Raw genomic sequence first — 16,077 nt, forward strand, 5'->3', positions numbered from 1 at the left:
AAGACTTTTCGCCGACGGACGTTTGACAGACGGGCAGGTCGCCGAATGGATGTTCCGCTGAACGTTCATTCGCCGAAACGGGATTCGCGCGCTCGCCCCGCCCCCGGATCGTGTGTGTACAAGTTTTTCAACCTCGGCCCGCGGGCCATATACGGCCGTTAGGATTTTTAATCCGGCCCGCCGCCATAGCCCAAATTACAGTAAAAATCAATGTTAGTCAATGGCAGCCCAGGAATAAGTACTCTTGGGCGGGCATGGCAGCCCGGGAATAAGCACTCTTGGGCGGGCAGATGTAGCAGAACCGAGCCGTAAAATGACAGCAATCGGGTCAAATCCATCTTAAAAGAACATTTAATGATTAAATACAAATACTGGAGCTCTTTGGACATTAGAACCAAGCCCAGGGAAGTGAATTCCTCGGTAAAATGTCGCGATGATGTCGCGATGGAGGCAAAAAAACGTCTATATACGTCCATTCGGCAAACGGCTCAAAATGCTCTCAAATTCGGTCAAATCCAGCCGAAAACAACGTTTAACGATTAAATACAAATACTGGAGCTCTTTGGAAAATTAGAACCGAGCCCAGGGAAGTGAATTCCTCGGTAAAATGTTGCGATGATGTCGTGATGGAGGCAAAAAAAACGTCCATATACGTCCATTCGTCAAACGGCTCAAAATGCTCTCAAATTCGGTCAAATCCAGCTGAAAGCAGCGTTTAATGATTAAATTCAAATACTAGTATTTGTATTTAATCATTAAAACTAACAAATACTAGTATTTGTATTTAATCATTAAAACTAACAAATACTAGTATTAATCATTAAACGCTGTTTGAACGAACGGTCATTCGGTGACCTGTCCGTCTGTCAAACGTCCGTCGGCAAAACGTCTTTAGGCGAATCATCCGGTCACGACATCATCATTGCTCACTATGGGCACACCAGTATCACACCTGCCACAAGCAGGTGCATGTCAATGTTCCCTCTAATTTTTCATGTAAAACATGCTGTAAAACACGAAAAACATAAGAGTGGACAGAGCTACTGCCACTGGCTGCCGCTTAAACGGCGCCATCATGGGGAAAGGGGTAAAATATATATATATATATATATATATATATATATATATATATATATATATATATATATATATATATATATATATATATAAAAATACTGCGCGCCATATGATTGCTGCTGCGCGGAGAAGACGAGAGTAGTGCGCAATTGCGCATGCGCGCAGCTTAGAGGGAACATTGCTTGTAACTGGCCACCATTCATACCCTTTCTCATGATTCGCTTCACCTGTGTAGGTAGGTCAAGGGTAAATGAGCTTAACAAACAAATTGTGTGTACCAATAATTTGTGCAAAAGGTATTCAAATCAATAAAACAACAAAGGTGCACAAATTAATGGACCTGCCTACTTTTGTTTAAGTAATTATTGCACACTTTCTCTAAATCCTATAAACTTCATTTCACTTCTCAAATATAACTGGGTTTGTCTGCTGTATGATACATTGAAGTGAAATTGCTGTTCCGATGTTAGGGTTGCTTGGTTTAATGCTTTTCCCCCCTGGTGTACTGTCTGAGTGATTGCCCATTGTATTCAGCTGTCGTTTCTCCGCCCCTGGTGTATTCCCTGCCTGCTCTCTCGTGTGTTTCCAAGGTGTTCCTAATTGTCTCGTCAACACATTTCAGTGTGTTTAAACCCCATTGATTGTTATGTCATTTGTCGGATCGTCTGCCTTATTTCCCTTGCCATGTGTCTGTAATACCTCGTTCCTCGATTCCTCGTGTTTACCCTAGTCAGGTTTGATTTTGTGATTTGATTTCTAAGTTTTTGTTATTTTCTAAGATCCTGCCTATGTCATTAAAGTTTTGGTAGGAGCACTACTTCCCTCGTCCTCGCCTGCTTCCCTAAGATTGTGTCCTATTCCTTGTTTTTTCGCCACGACGTCTTGCCAAAGACGTAACAGAACGATCTGACCAGCACGGACCCAGCGGGAAACTACCGGCGCTCTCACCGACGCCAGCAGTCCAGCTCATACTCCCCCGATTATTGGCACCATCCCTCACTCCGTCGCTCCTGGCTACTCGCTACTACTAGGAGAGAATACCCGAATTCCATCGCCCTAGTTATCTGGATTCGGACTCCAGCTATTCATTTCCTCAATGGAGGGAGAATCCGCAGCCTCCATCGCCCCCTGTTGATCACCCCAGCTATCAGTATTTGGACTCAGATTTTTCTGATTGTGCGGACGGTCATGAGCTAATTGATATGTGGGCTGGAGATTCGGACTCGAACTGTGATTCCCTCAGCCGATTCGGACTTCGATAAACGCCCCCGGAGGACCTTAACCGCGCCATCTTCTCCGATGACTCCGACCTGGATTCCCAGCTGGCCATCTGCAATGGACCACCTCTAGCGGCCGGCGGTGAGGCTCAGGTAGGAGTTTCGAAGACTGCCCACCTTGTCTTTGTGGGGAGGCGCAGCCTAAGTTATTAAAGTTTTAGTATGAGCACTACTTCCCTCGTCCTCGTCAGCTTCCCTGCGATTGGTTCCTATTCCTCGTTACCTCACCACAACATTTTGTCAAAGACGTAACACAATGGTTTATAAAGGAAAATCTTGAAAATGATTAGGGGTGCCCTAACTTTTTCACACGACTGTATGTATCAATAAATGATTAGTGCATGTAGAACTCAACATGCTTACCTTGAGGTACTGTTGGGGTTCAAACGGAACCAAGTCGGAGAGAAACTTAAGTAGAAACATCAGAGATTTTTTGCTGGTAGAATGAAAACAACTGGCACTGCCAAAAGACTCCTGGCATGAGAGAACCAAACAAACAAAAAGACTAACAAATTTGAGCAAAAGACCAAATTCTTGTGGGAATAATTGTGCACACATTTAACATTAAGCTTTTCTTACACCACTTATAAACATAGTAGTGATTAGATTCGAATGACTGTTGAGTTAATTATTTGGGGCTTTGAAGCCTTCCAGCATTCAATCGTTAATTTGCTTCCGCCATTTGCTTCTGTGCGTATATATGTGCGTATATATGTGCGTATATATGTGCGTATATACATGCGTATATACGTGCGTATATACGTGCGTATATATGTGCGAGAGAGAGAGAGAGCGAGAGAGAGAGAGAGAAAGAGAGAGAGAGAGAGAGAGAGCGAGAGAGAGAGCGAGAGAGAGAGCGAGAGAGAGCGCGAGAGAGAGTGCGAGAGAGAGCGCGAGAGAGAGCGCGAGAGAGAGCGCGAGAGGGGAGAGCAAGAGAGAGGGAGAGCGGGAGAGAGGGAGAGCAGGAGAGAGGGAGAGCAGGAGAGAGGGAGAGCAGGAGAGAGGGAGAGGGGAGGGGAGAGAGGAGAGGGGAGGGGAGAGGGGAGGGGAGAGGGGAGAGGGGAGAGGGGAGAGGGGAGAGGGGAGAGGGGAGAGGGGAGAGGGGAGGGGAGAGGGGAGAGAGGGAGAGAGGAGGGGAGAGGGGAGAGGGGAGAGGGGAGAGAGGAGAGAAGAGAGAAGAGAGAAGAGAGAAGATAGAGAGGAGAGAGAGAGGAGAGAGAGAGGAGAGAGAGGGCGAGGGGGCGAGAGCGAGAGCAGAGGGCGAGAGGAGAGAGGGTGAGAGGAGAGAGGGTGAGAGGAGAGAGGGTGAGAGGAGAGAGGGTGAGAGGAGAGAGGGTGAGAGGAGAGAGGGTGAGAGGAGAGAGGGTGAGAGGAGAGAGGGTGAGAGGAGAGAGGGTGAGAGGAGAGAGGGTGAGAGGAGAGAGGGTGAGAGGAGAGAGGGTGAGAGGAGAGAGGGTGAGAGGAGAGAGGGTGAGAGGAGAGAGGGTGAGAGGAGAGAGGGTGAGAGGAGAGAGGGTGAGAGGAGAGAGGGTGAGAGGAGAGAGGGTGAGAGGAGAGAGGGTGAGAGGAGAGAGAGGGCAAGAGCGAGAGATAGATAGATATACATACAAACGGCAATTTATTTACCGTTGGGAAATATGGGCTTTGATTGTTTTTTTAATCCTCTATTAGAGATGAGAAAAAATATTTTGTGTTTTTTAGATTGTGAAACGTTTTTTCCCATTATGATGCACAAGAAAAATGTGTTGTCTTTCCGCTCATCATTCTGTGTGCCCAAGAAGTTGAACATGACAGGTAAGAAAAAAATTCTGATTATTGTTAGAACAGGAGAGAATTGAACCTTGAACCAGTCACTGTAGGAAGGAAAGGTGGAAGGTCCATGAAGCGCTCCATGCCGTGCCAACAGGAATGCAGTTATGATGCTCTCCAAGTCGTAACGTTCAAATGCAGAAGTCAACAATCCGGACAGAAGTTCTGAAAGGAATTGTTGGGAAAAAAAATAATAAAAGATATTTATTCTATCTCTCGCTCTCACTTGGCTGAGATATTTATTGATTACTAAGATATACATTTAAGATTTTTTTTCTTAAATATTTTTTGATTCCTTAGTTATCTATTGTCATGTATTCAGTTTGTAATACAATGTCTTTTTCACATGAAAAGAAAAATCACCATCCTCTATACAAAAACTGAAGTGATACCTCTCAAATTGTGCTGTGCAGAAGGGTTATACACCAACAGAGTTGAAAGGAAGCACAATACGTGTTTCCAGCTGACTTCATGGCTTTCTAAAATCTGTTGCAAGTGTTGTAGCAGCTGTTTCACACTGAAGATCACAGTCATCTTTAAAGAAAAAAACAGAAGCACCTACAGATAAAGCCATTAAGGGGATTCACAGCGCTGGCCACATTGCCACTGGAACGTTAGAATATTGTCACATATTGATCCATTCTTTTTTTTTTAAGATGGCACCATTCAAGCGGTAGCCGGGAGCGATAGCTTCATCCACTCTTTCTCGTTTTGTGTTTTTGCTGCTTTTCTATCTTTTTTTAATTGCATTTTAGTATTTCTTAATGCTTTCCCATATACTTTGCTTTGTACTTTTTGCTTAATTGTTTTTGCGACCCTTTGTGACTCAACTCCACCCGTCGCGTGGCTTGGTTTCTTCGTGCTAGTCCTAGACCACTTTGGAGCCGTTCAGCTGTGCCTCCGCTGTCATGAACGTGGGATCAGCTGTGAGCAGTGGACGATAGTGCTGGGAGAAGAGGCGACGCTCCAGACGGAGCATTCCATCATTGTTATGAATGTCCAATGAAATTATCTCAGTACTGCGGTTTCTTCCCACATCCCAAAATTTCACACCTGGAGAACGCGGGAAGCACGCTGAGAATGATGTTTTTTGACCTCTCCAGTGCGTTCAACACCATTCAGCCGGTTCTACTGAGAGGGAAACTGGAAGAGGCTGGAGTAAGGAACCACCTAGCCGCATGGATCATCGACTTCCTCACTGACAGACCACAATATGTGAGACTCCAGGACTGTACGTCTGATGTGGTAGCTTGCAGCACGGGGGCCCCACAAGGCACAGTGCTCTCTCCACTCCTCTTCTCCCTCTACACATCGGACTTTAAACATAATACAGACACCTGCCACCTCCAGAAGTTCTCTGACAACACCGCTATTGTTGGACGAGTGACGGACGGGAACGACCTGGAGTACAGGGGAGTCATCACAGCCTTTGTTGACTGGTGTAGGCAAAACCACCTCTACATCAACACCAGTAAGACAAAGGAAATGGTCATCGATTTTCGGAGGAATCCTCAACAGACCACTCAGGTGAACATCCAGGGTACAGACATTGAAATCGTGGATAATTTTAAGTACCTGGGTGTTCACCTCAACAACAAACTAGACTGGTCCACAAACACAGATGCCCTGTACAAAAGGGGCCAGAGCCGCCTCTACCTACTGAGGAGTCTACGGTCCTTTGGAGTGTGCAGGACACTGCTGAGGACTTTCTACGACACTGTGGTGGCCTCTACAGTGTTTTATGCAGTGCTTTGTTGGGGATGCGGGAGCACGGAGAGGGACAGGAACAGGCTGAATAAGCTGGTCAGGAGGGCCAGCTCTGTTCTGGGCTGTCCTCTGGACTCTGTGGAGGAAGTGGGAGAGCGGAGGATGCTGACCAGGATGATGTCCATCATGGACAGCACCTCCCACCCCCTGCATGAGTCTGTGGATTCCCTCCGAAGCTCCTTTAGCAATAGACTGCGGCACCCTCATTGCAGGAAGGAGCGCTTCCGCAGATCCTTCCTCCCATCAGCTGTCAGGCTCTTTAACAAAAAAATGGCTGTGTGTTAAGACCTACCGTATGCATGCATGTACATTTATGTGTATGTATGTATGTATATATGTGCTAAGCAACACACTTATTTAATTATATATTTATTCATGTATTTATTTCTTGACCTCCTTATTACCTATCTATTTATGTCTAAAATGCCTTTCCTATTCCTGCATCCTCACCCTCTTGCCACTGGAACAACGAAATTTCCCGAATACGGGATGAATAAAGTTATCCAATCCAATCCAAAAGCATCCATGGTAGGCTTGTTGAACACTAAAATGGTCCAAGGTGTGAGTGTGAACGGTTCTGTCCTTGTGCCCTGCAATTGGCTGGCAACCAAATTAGGGTGTCCGGCGCCTACTGCCCACAGGTGGCTGGGATATTTTTAAATTTGAATTGAAGTGCATCCGAATTATCATGAACATCACTCATGTCAACAGTTTACTTACAGCAAAAATGTTTCTCTATACATTATGCTCGCGTTTCTTTTAATGTTAGTGTGAATGTATGGCAAATACTGGAAAATTTGTTTATTGCAGTGTTTTATAACCACTGGCACTAGTGGTGGTGTATGGGAAAGATCCCCTATCACTATTTATTCACAGCTCTCTCCCGCACACCTGGTCTTTGAGGTTTCGGCTCCTGATACGGAACATTCGTTGCAGATTGACTGCATAATGCAATGCCTTTACACCAAATGTTTTAAGTTTGAAAGTTTCCTTACGTTTCAAATGTTTCCCTCCATCAGCTTCAACCATTCACTGAACTGTTCATCATGAAGCCAAAATCATTAAACTTGCACTTACCCATGGATGGGAGTAGTGTAATTTGGTTCTATTTAACATTTTCTTTGCTGCAATGCTAATGAAGCTGTCAAAACACAACTGCAATAATAGCTACAATAATAGCTGCAATAATAATATAAATATCAATGGATGAGTGTTATAAGGGCTAAAGCAACAAAATAATCAAAAGGTATAAAGTAATACAGTGGTACCTCGACATACGATCGTAATCCATTCCGAGACTGAGATCGTATGACGAGGTTCTCGTAACTCGTAACTCGTGCGGATGTTTCCCATTGAAATGAATGGAAAACAAATTAATTCGTTCCAACCCTCTGAAAAAACACCAAAAACAGGATATTGGATTGGAAAAAAATATTTTATTTCTTCTAATTCCCCATCTATTAACAAAGTAACACATAAGTAGTGGTTTAATAGTAATAAAATGTGTTTAATCTCACTAAGATTGGGCGGATTTCGCCGAGGGGAGAGAGACGCACAAAAGGGGCGGGGGGCTTCGTTTTTTTCCACCACAACGCACTCGTAAACGGAACAAACACTCCACCCTCACGTTCGCTATCGATGGGCTGTTTGCTGTTGTATTATTCCCTTCAAAATATTCCGAAAATGATGCACACAAATGTCCTCACAATCGGATAACGCACGACCACATGCCAACGAGAAGCAGTCTTTTATCAGCGATCGCTTCGCTGCTCATGGGAGCATCGGGGGCGCTGGCTCGTGGCTCCCTTTTAGCTTGTAGCATCTGTGGTCGCAACCGCTTTGAACGGCGCCTATGATAGAGTTGCTACCGGGGATGCTATTGCGGGGAGTTGCGAGCCAGTGCCCCTGATGTTCTAATGAAGTTTTATTCTGAGAAAGAGTGCCATTGCCTAACGGCGTTGTGTGCACGAGTATACTTCATTACCCAAAAAGCCCTCTTTTTCCCGCGCATGCGCGTTGTGCGTTTCCTGGTCCGAATAACTCATTCGGTGCTCGTAGATATTGTTATACACGAAAGAGATCCAAAAAAGACAGTGCCATGGCCACCTGGCTTGGTCGCATCACAAATTTTTGATCGCATCACGGGCGAATTATTCGATCGAATTTTCCGTCGTAAGAATATTGTATGACGAGCGGTCGTATGACGAGGTACCACTGTACCGTATTTTTTGGGCTAGAAGTCAGACTGTAGAATAAATTTCATCTTTAAGGAGCATTTTTGTTATTATTATTAAATAGAAAACAACAGACAAAATAGGCTGTTAACGTAATTTACAGTATTCCCTTGAATTTCGCGAGTAATGTTGACCACACATGGCCACAATAATAAAAAAAACTGCGAAGTAGGATCACCTCTATTGTTTCTACCATACCATGTTTTTGCGTCCATACAATATCAAGTGTAGATATTAAACGTTACTCAATGATGTAAATGCGTACAGTGGTACCTCGAGATACGAGCTTAATGCGTTCCGGGACTGAGCTCGTATCTCGATTTACTCCTAACTCAAACGAACGTTTCCCATAGAAATCAACTAAAAACAAATTAATTCGTTCGAACCCCCTGAAAAAAACACCAAAAAACATGATATTGGAATGGAAAAACATTTTTATTTGTTCTAATTCGCCAGTAGTTGGATTACGATGCAGACACTCAAAAATAAATTTAATCTAACCTTGCACTTAACTTAATTCTAATTTTGTTTTAAATTTTTATACCTTTCTTCTCCCGGGTTGGTTCTATTTGCCCTGCCTCCACCCTCACTTTCAGATGCAGTTAAAAGGAAACAACCAAGGGTTGTTTGCTTTTGTCTTCCCTTCAAAATATTCCCAAAATTATGCACACAAATGTCCTCACAATAGGATAACGCACGACCACTTGCCAACGAGAAGTAGTATATACTCCTCTCGTATTAGTGATCGCTCCGCCATTCGCACTGACTAACGGGGAAAAAAACACTGAAAAAATGCAACGCTCCGCCCAGTGCTCGTAGAGCCATTACACGAGGGAATTGCGACCAGAAAGGCAGTGCCCATGATGTTCTTATGAGCAGCCTCTCGCAAACGCTGTATGCTTATATATCAAAATTTGTCTCGTATCTCAAGATAAATATTTGCTCAAAATTTTCCTCGTATCTCAAATTGCTCGTATGTCGAGGTATTACTGTAATTACTTTAAATACTTTACTCACCTCTCACAATAGTTCTCTGCTTAATCTAAATCCAGAAAATGACAATGAGAGACCCTGTGCACTATGATTAAGGTGAAGTGAAGATTATGCGCAGGTGATTGAGAGCCATATTCCAAGTCAAGTAAATCTTTCCTTGTCACATTCGAGAGTTGTCGTTTGGTCAGCAGGAGGAGCTTGTGCGAGAGGTTTTTGGCGCACAAAGAACAAGGTGATGGCAAGTTGTGACTGGCTGTTTCTTTTTTGTAAAAGGACATGACACCCTCAGGACGATTGCCATATTCAATGGCAATGACCATGTTGTTATAAATCTCTGGGACAAAATTTCTAGCCAATTTCACAAAGTCCACCACCCAGAGAACTCTATTTTTTAATAAGGGCAATGGCGTTCACCCAGTGCCCACATTTACAGGGAAATTCAACTTCCACTCTTCTCCAGCACGGCCTCGAGCCGTCTCACCCAACTACATAGCTCTATTTTCGGATAAGGGCGACGGCGTCTGCCGTAAAATATCCTGGAGCTTGTACTTAGAAACATTTCTGGGAAACTCCCTCCTTACTTCCACTGCCGCGAGAATCCCAGCCGTCCTGTCCGCTCAGAGGGCTCTATTTTCTGATAAGAGCGACAGCATCAGCCGAGAGGTCGCCCAGTGCAATAATTTCCGGAAATAATTCACCCTCACAGGGGCTCCCGGCCGTCCTGCCTAACCAGAGGGCTCAACTTTTGGATAATGACGACAGTATCCACCTTAAGGTCGCCCAGGGCTCGCATTTCTGAAAAAAAATACACTCTCACCGAGGCTCCCGGCCGTCCAGTTCGTTCAGAGAGCTTTATTATCAGTTAAGAGCGACGGCCTCCACCCGGTCGGTGCCTGCCATTTTTCTTCTTCGGAGCTGAGTTAAAAGACGGTCAACTGTCTTTCGTCATTTTTCTGAGTGGCAAGCTTAAGACAGGTAAGAATTGGATACTTGAATACTGCAATAGAGTGAAGCCGCGAAGTGGCGAAGGATGACAGTATTAAAAGTTGTTTTGGGGGGGAAAAGAAACGCAAGTTATTTGCAGTCAGAGTGAAAAAAAGACATTAGAAGCACAACACGGTACTTATGTATATCTATACTCCTAAAACAAAAATTGAAGAGCAAAAGTAAGCCTTGGCTCAAAAAAAGATCGAAAAATATTGGTTTAGTACACCTCGCAATCGTCATGTTATTTAACTCATTTTCCGGCAGCCGAGTGGTTAGCGCGTCGGCCTCATAGTGTTGTGGGTTAGATCCCATGTCGGTCCTCACTGTTTCTCTGGGTACACTGGTTTCTTCTCACATCCCAAAAGCATGCAGAGTAGGCTATTTGAAAACTCTAAATTGCCCCTAGGTATGAGTGTGAAGGTGAATGGCTGTCCGTCTCCTTGTGCCCAGTGATTGGCTGGCCACCAATTCAGGGTGTCCACCTCCTCTGGCCCGAAGTCAGCTGGGATAGGCTCCAGCACCCCCCGCGACCCTAATGAGGATAAAGCGATTCAGAAAATGAATGACAATATTTTCAGGATCACAAACATTTTATACGGCCCCTTTGTGGGGATGAATTAGATATAACTCATTTCACAAGGACTCACACTTACCTTGGAGAAAAGAGAGATTAGTAGTGGACTGGCTTTTGCAAAGGACCACTTGTTCTGCTGAGCAATTGCATCTGACACTGAAAAAATAATCTCCACTATTTTAATCATAAAACAATGCAAATTATTGTCATATCAGAAAACTACCGTATTTTCACGACTATAAGGCGCACATAAAAGTCTTAAATTTTCTCCAAAATAGACAGGGCGCCTTATAATCCAGTGCACTTTATAAATGGACCAATACTAAAATTGTTATCACGATAAGATAAAATAAATCAGTCGATAGGACATCTACGGCACGCAGCCCCCAACTCTACTATTTTCCCGTAAATAAAGTACTGCGCAGTGACTGCTGGGATATAGAATTCTTAATACACCCAGTTCTTCAATACACCCAGTATGACGGCGAGCACACTAATTTGGTGCTCGCCGCCATTTCGGCTGTATTTACAAAAGAAAACCTGCCGCTAGATGTTGGCGACAACAGAGCATTTAAAGCTAGACTGCGGATTATATATATATATATATATATATATATATATATATATATATATATATATATATATATATATATATATATATATATATATATATATATATATATATATATATATAATATATATATAATATATATTATATATATTAACTTGGAGCTCGTCGTCATTCCTGGAAGCTTGAGAACTACAACCGCTGGACTTTGGCATCAACCGGGCTTTCAAAGCAAAGTTGCGAGCAGCATGGGAGCAGTGGAGAGGGGACCCGGCATTTTGGAAGACTCATTTGGGCAATTGTTTAATTCGGACACAGAAAAGGAGGACGTTGATGGTTTTGTGGGTGATGATGACGTGAGTACATTGTAAAATGGCTAAATAAAGTACAACCGAACTCAGTTTTGCTTCCGTTGCCTTTTTAAAAACGTGTTTTTAGCGTGCGGGTTTAGCGTGCATTTGGTGCATGTAGCACCAAATTAGTGTGTTCGCCGTTGTAGTATATTGATACTATTAGTGCAAAGTTATCACAGCCGTCAACCTGGGTGTATTGACAAAAGGACTATATATCCCAGCAGTCACTGCGCACCGGAAATAGCGTCTGGGGCCGCTTCCGTAGCCAGCGCTATTACGGTTCGAAATTCATCCATAAATAATATATATATGCCATGCCTGGCTGAGTCTAAAAGAACGGTGCGTCCTTTGTGTCTCTAAAATACAGAAATGGCACTCGTTATTGACACTGCGGCTAAAAATACGATGCGCCGAATAGTCGTGAAAATACGGTAAGTAAGAGTTTTTGTATTCCTAGTGAGAGTCTGTTGCATGTATGTTACCTGCAAGTTGAGGTTTGTAGGTGAGAGTCTGTGTTAAACAGTGTTTTAAAAAGCGCTGGAGGACATCTGGAGCACCTAAAACTTTACACAACGAGGTATCCAATAGCTGACACCTGCATAAAATACAGCACACAACCACGGAGTACAGCAGTTTAATTATTTCCTGAAAATAGCAACTTGAATGAATACAACCAAATACAGTAATGCTCATATTTCAATTTACTCGTATCTCAAATAAATTTTTCCCATAGAAATGAACTAAATACAAATTAATTCGAATCAAAAGCACATTATTAGGGTCAATATCATAAGGAAGTTAATATGCCTGTCTTTGTAAATGCAAAATATCAAATTATTCAATTTGAAAAAAGAAATAAGTCTATCTTGATGAGAACCTGATGCTTTCCAATTACAGTGGTACCTCGACATACGAGCGTAATCCGTTCCGAGACTGAGATTGTATGACGAGATTCTCGTAACTCGAGCGGACGTTTCCCATTGAAATGAATGGAAAACAAATTAATTCGTTCCAACCCGCTGAAAAAAACACCAAAAACAGGATATTGGATTGGAAAAAATGTTTTATTTCTTCTAATTCGCCATGTATTGACAAAGCAATAAATAACGAGTGGTTTAATAGTAATAAAATGTGTTTAATAGAAGTAAAATAAGACGCATTTTGCGGAGGGGAAGGGAACGACATACACACGGAGGCGGGGGCATTTCGGGGGGACTTTATCCACGGCAACGCCGCACTCGTGTAAAACATGTTTTATTTCTTCTAATTCGCCATGTATTGACAAAGTAATAAATAACGAGTGGTTTAATAGTAATAAAATGTGTTTAATAGAAGTAAAATTAGACGTATTTCGCGGAGGGTAAGGGAACGACATACACACGGAGGCGAGGGGGCTTCGGGGGGACTTTATCCACGGCAACGCCGCACTCGTGTAAAACATGTTTTATTTCTTCTAATTCGCCATGTATTGACAAAGTAATAAATAACGAGTGGGTTAATAGTAATAAAATGTGTTTAATAGAAGTAAAATTAGACGCATTTCGCGGAGGGGAAGGGAACGACATACACACGGAGGCGGGGGGGGGGGGGGGGCTGTTCGGGGGGGCTTTATCCACGGCAACGCCGCACTCGTGTAAAACATGTTTTATTTATTCTAATTCGCCATGTATTGACAAAGTAATAAATAATGAGTGGTTTAATAGTAATAAAATGTGTTTAATAGAAGTAAAACTTAGACGCATTTCGCGGAGGGGAAGGGAACAACATACACACGGAGGCGGGGGGGGCTGTTCGGGGGACTTTATCCATCAATTCTTTTGATGGTTCATATTACTCCAATAGCAAAGTGAAATTTTGTTTTATTTCAAAATCAAGGCTACTTGCGCTTGAACAGTCCGAGCACATTTAACTAGGTTTAGATGGCAGCCCCCTAGGTAAGATGGCCGTGGCCCGAGTGAGCAGTGACGGAATGTGTTTTTTTACGTTTTATGCAACATATGTACGTTTTTTTCTTTAATTTCATTTATAGACGTCTGACGCCATTACGTCATGACGTCATCGTGTATCGTATCATGGCGTTGTCAACTTGCAGTTTTGTGCATGTCGTGTTTATATGCGCATATAAGCCGTACTCTCGATTCAGTCATCTTTTTTTGTCCGACAAAAGCGGCTTTTATGCGAGTAAATACTGTATCTAGTGGTTATGATCTTCAATACTAAAATGTCACATTATTCATTATTCAGACAAACGGTAATGGAGTGCGGGGATGAGAGAGAGAATGGACAGGAAGGAGAGAGGCTTGACGGACGCGCTCGAAACATAACCTTTAAATTTAACTTAAATGAACTTAGATTCCTATATACACACTTAACAATAAGTTTTAATCTTACGTTACACAATATTTAAACTTTCTTGTGCAATAACCGATGCAAAGATGTTAATGTATTCCAAGGCAGAACTTCCTGCTTCGCAGTGCATCACAACCGAATGTATCACCCCAGTTCGTTTTTTTAAATTATCGAAACAGCCACGACTCACTTTGAATTGTTCAGCTCGTCTTGAATAGTCCCCTTTTTCAAATGCTTGCTTTGCTTTCAAGTCCATGTAGATTCGGCTGGCTTTTTCACATATTATCGACTCGGTCACTATCTCCTGCTAACTGTTTATCTTTTATCCATATTAAAAGAAGGCTCTCCATCTCGTTATGAATGTCACTGCGCAGCTTGGAAATTATGGTTAGTCCTTTGGAAGGCTTGATGTGGCTCTGATGTGGTAGCTTGTAGGACGGGGTCCCTACAAGGCACGGTGCTCTCCCCGCTCCTCTTCTCCCTCTACACATCAGACTTCAAACATAATACAGAAATCTGCCACCTCCAGAAGTTCTCTGACGACACCGCTATTGTTGGACGACTGATGGACGGCAGCGGCCTAGAGTACAGGGGAGTCATCACAGCCTTTGTTGACTGGTGTAGACAAAACCACCTCTACATCAACACGAGTAAGACAAAGGAAACGGTAATCAATTTTTGGGAGGAATCCTCAAGGTACTTAAAATTCTCCACGATTTCAATGCATGTACCCTGGATGTTTACTTGAGTGGTCTGCACTCAGGTAAACATCCATTGTACAGACATTGAAATCGTGGAGAATTTTAAGTACCTGGGTGTTCACCTCAACAACAAACTAGACTGGTCCACAAACATAGATGCCCTGTATAAAAGGGGCCAGAGCCGTCTCTACCTACTGAGGAGACTACGGTCCTTTGGAGTGTGCAGGACACTGCTGAGGACCTTTTACGACACTGTGGTGGCATCTACAGAGTTTTATGCAGTGGTCTGTTGGGGATGCGGGAGCATGGAGAGGGACAGGAACAGGCTGAATAAGCTGGTCAGGAGGGCCAGCTCTGTTCTGGGCCGTCCTTTGGACTCTGTGGAGGAAGTGGGAGAGCGGAGGATGCTGACCAGGATGATGTCCATCATGGACAGCACCTCCCACCCCCTGCATGAGTCTGTGGAGTCCCTTCCGAAGCTCTTTCAGCAATAGACTGCTGCACCCTCATTGCAAGAAGCGCTTCCGCAGATCCTTCCTCTCATCAGCTGTCAGGCTCTTTAAAAAATCAAATGGGTGAGTGTTAAGACCTACCGTATGGAGCTATCACGTTTCACTGGTTTGGTTTTCAAAAGGTGGAAGCATTCATTTCCATGTGAAGATCCTTTTGTAACATCCTGTCCACCTTCACAGCAAGTGTTGCAGCTGTAAAATCCAGTCTAGGAATTGTTATCTGTTTGAGTGGGGCTAATCTGGATTTTCCAAGTATGAAGGCAATATGGACGTTTTGTTTTATCTGTATTTCTGATGTAACTCACAGTTCCATATCTTGACTCAATTGCATCACAGAAATGGTGCAGCTCAGCAGTCCTCACAGTAAAATTCTCAGGCTTCAGGCACCTGTCCATCTCAAATCTGCATAGCTGGTCGAATTCTGTGAGCCATCTTTTCCAAGGTCCTGTCATCTCATCAGGAAGGATGTCGTCTCATCCATGCTTATCCTGACAAAGTTTCTGCAGGATCTGTTTGGCTTTTAGAGTAAAGGGAGAAAGAACACCTACTGGGTCATAAATAGAACTCATCATTGAAAGGATGTTTCGTCTGGTAGGTGCCTTGCTTTTGATAGTTACGTGGAAGCAGAATGTATCCCTTTTGATGTTCCATTGAATCCCCAATGCTCTCTCGAGTGGTGTTTTTTTCTAGGTCCAAGTCAAGTTGTTTCACGAGTGCAGCTCTGGTTTTCTGGAATAGTTTCAAGTACTTTGTAACTGTTGCTCACCCATTTATTTAAAGTGAAGCCACCTTGGGCACATGCTTTTCTAAAGCATCTGGTGAGTTGGATTGCTTCTTGTGCAGAGGCCACAGACTTGAGGCAGTCATCCACATAAA

General features: G+C 43.4%; 1 protein-coding gene across 14 annotated transcripts in view; it reads right to left on the bottom strand.

The window, feature by feature from the left end:
- fanca (FA complementation group A) overlaps positions 1 to 16,077 on the bottom strand; it is a 166,485-nt gene that overhangs the window by 115,187 nt on the left and 35,221 nt on the right. For all 14 annotated transcript variants that reach the window (XR_013299496.1, XR_013299498.1, XR_013299497.1 and 11 more), the window contains 5 exons: positions 12,122 to 12,234; positions 10,798 to 10,874; positions 4,556 to 4,697; positions 4,195 to 4,328; positions 2,718 to 2,828 (listed from right to left, as the gene is read on the bottom strand). Coding sequence is in view for 8 of the 14 variants with exons in the window: in XM_077595441.1 (XP_077451567.1) it covers positions 2,718 to 2,828; positions 4,195 to 4,328; positions 4,556 to 4,697; positions 10,798 to 10,874; positions 12,122 to 12,234 (577 nt within the window). In the remaining 6 variants the exon portion in view is untranslated. The remainder of the gene's footprint in view (positions 1 to 2,717; positions 2,829 to 4,194; positions 4,329 to 4,555; positions 4,698 to 10,797; positions 10,875 to 12,121; positions 12,235 to 16,077) is intronic.

Source organism: Stigmatopora argus, chromosome 3 (genome assembly GCF_051989625.1).
Source record: "Stigmatopora argus isolate UIUO_Sarg chromosome 3, RoL_Sarg_1.0, whole genome shotgun sequence".
Lineage (NCBI taxonomy): Eukaryota > Metazoa > Chordata > Actinopteri > Syngnathiformes > Syngnathidae > Stigmatopora > Stigmatopora argus.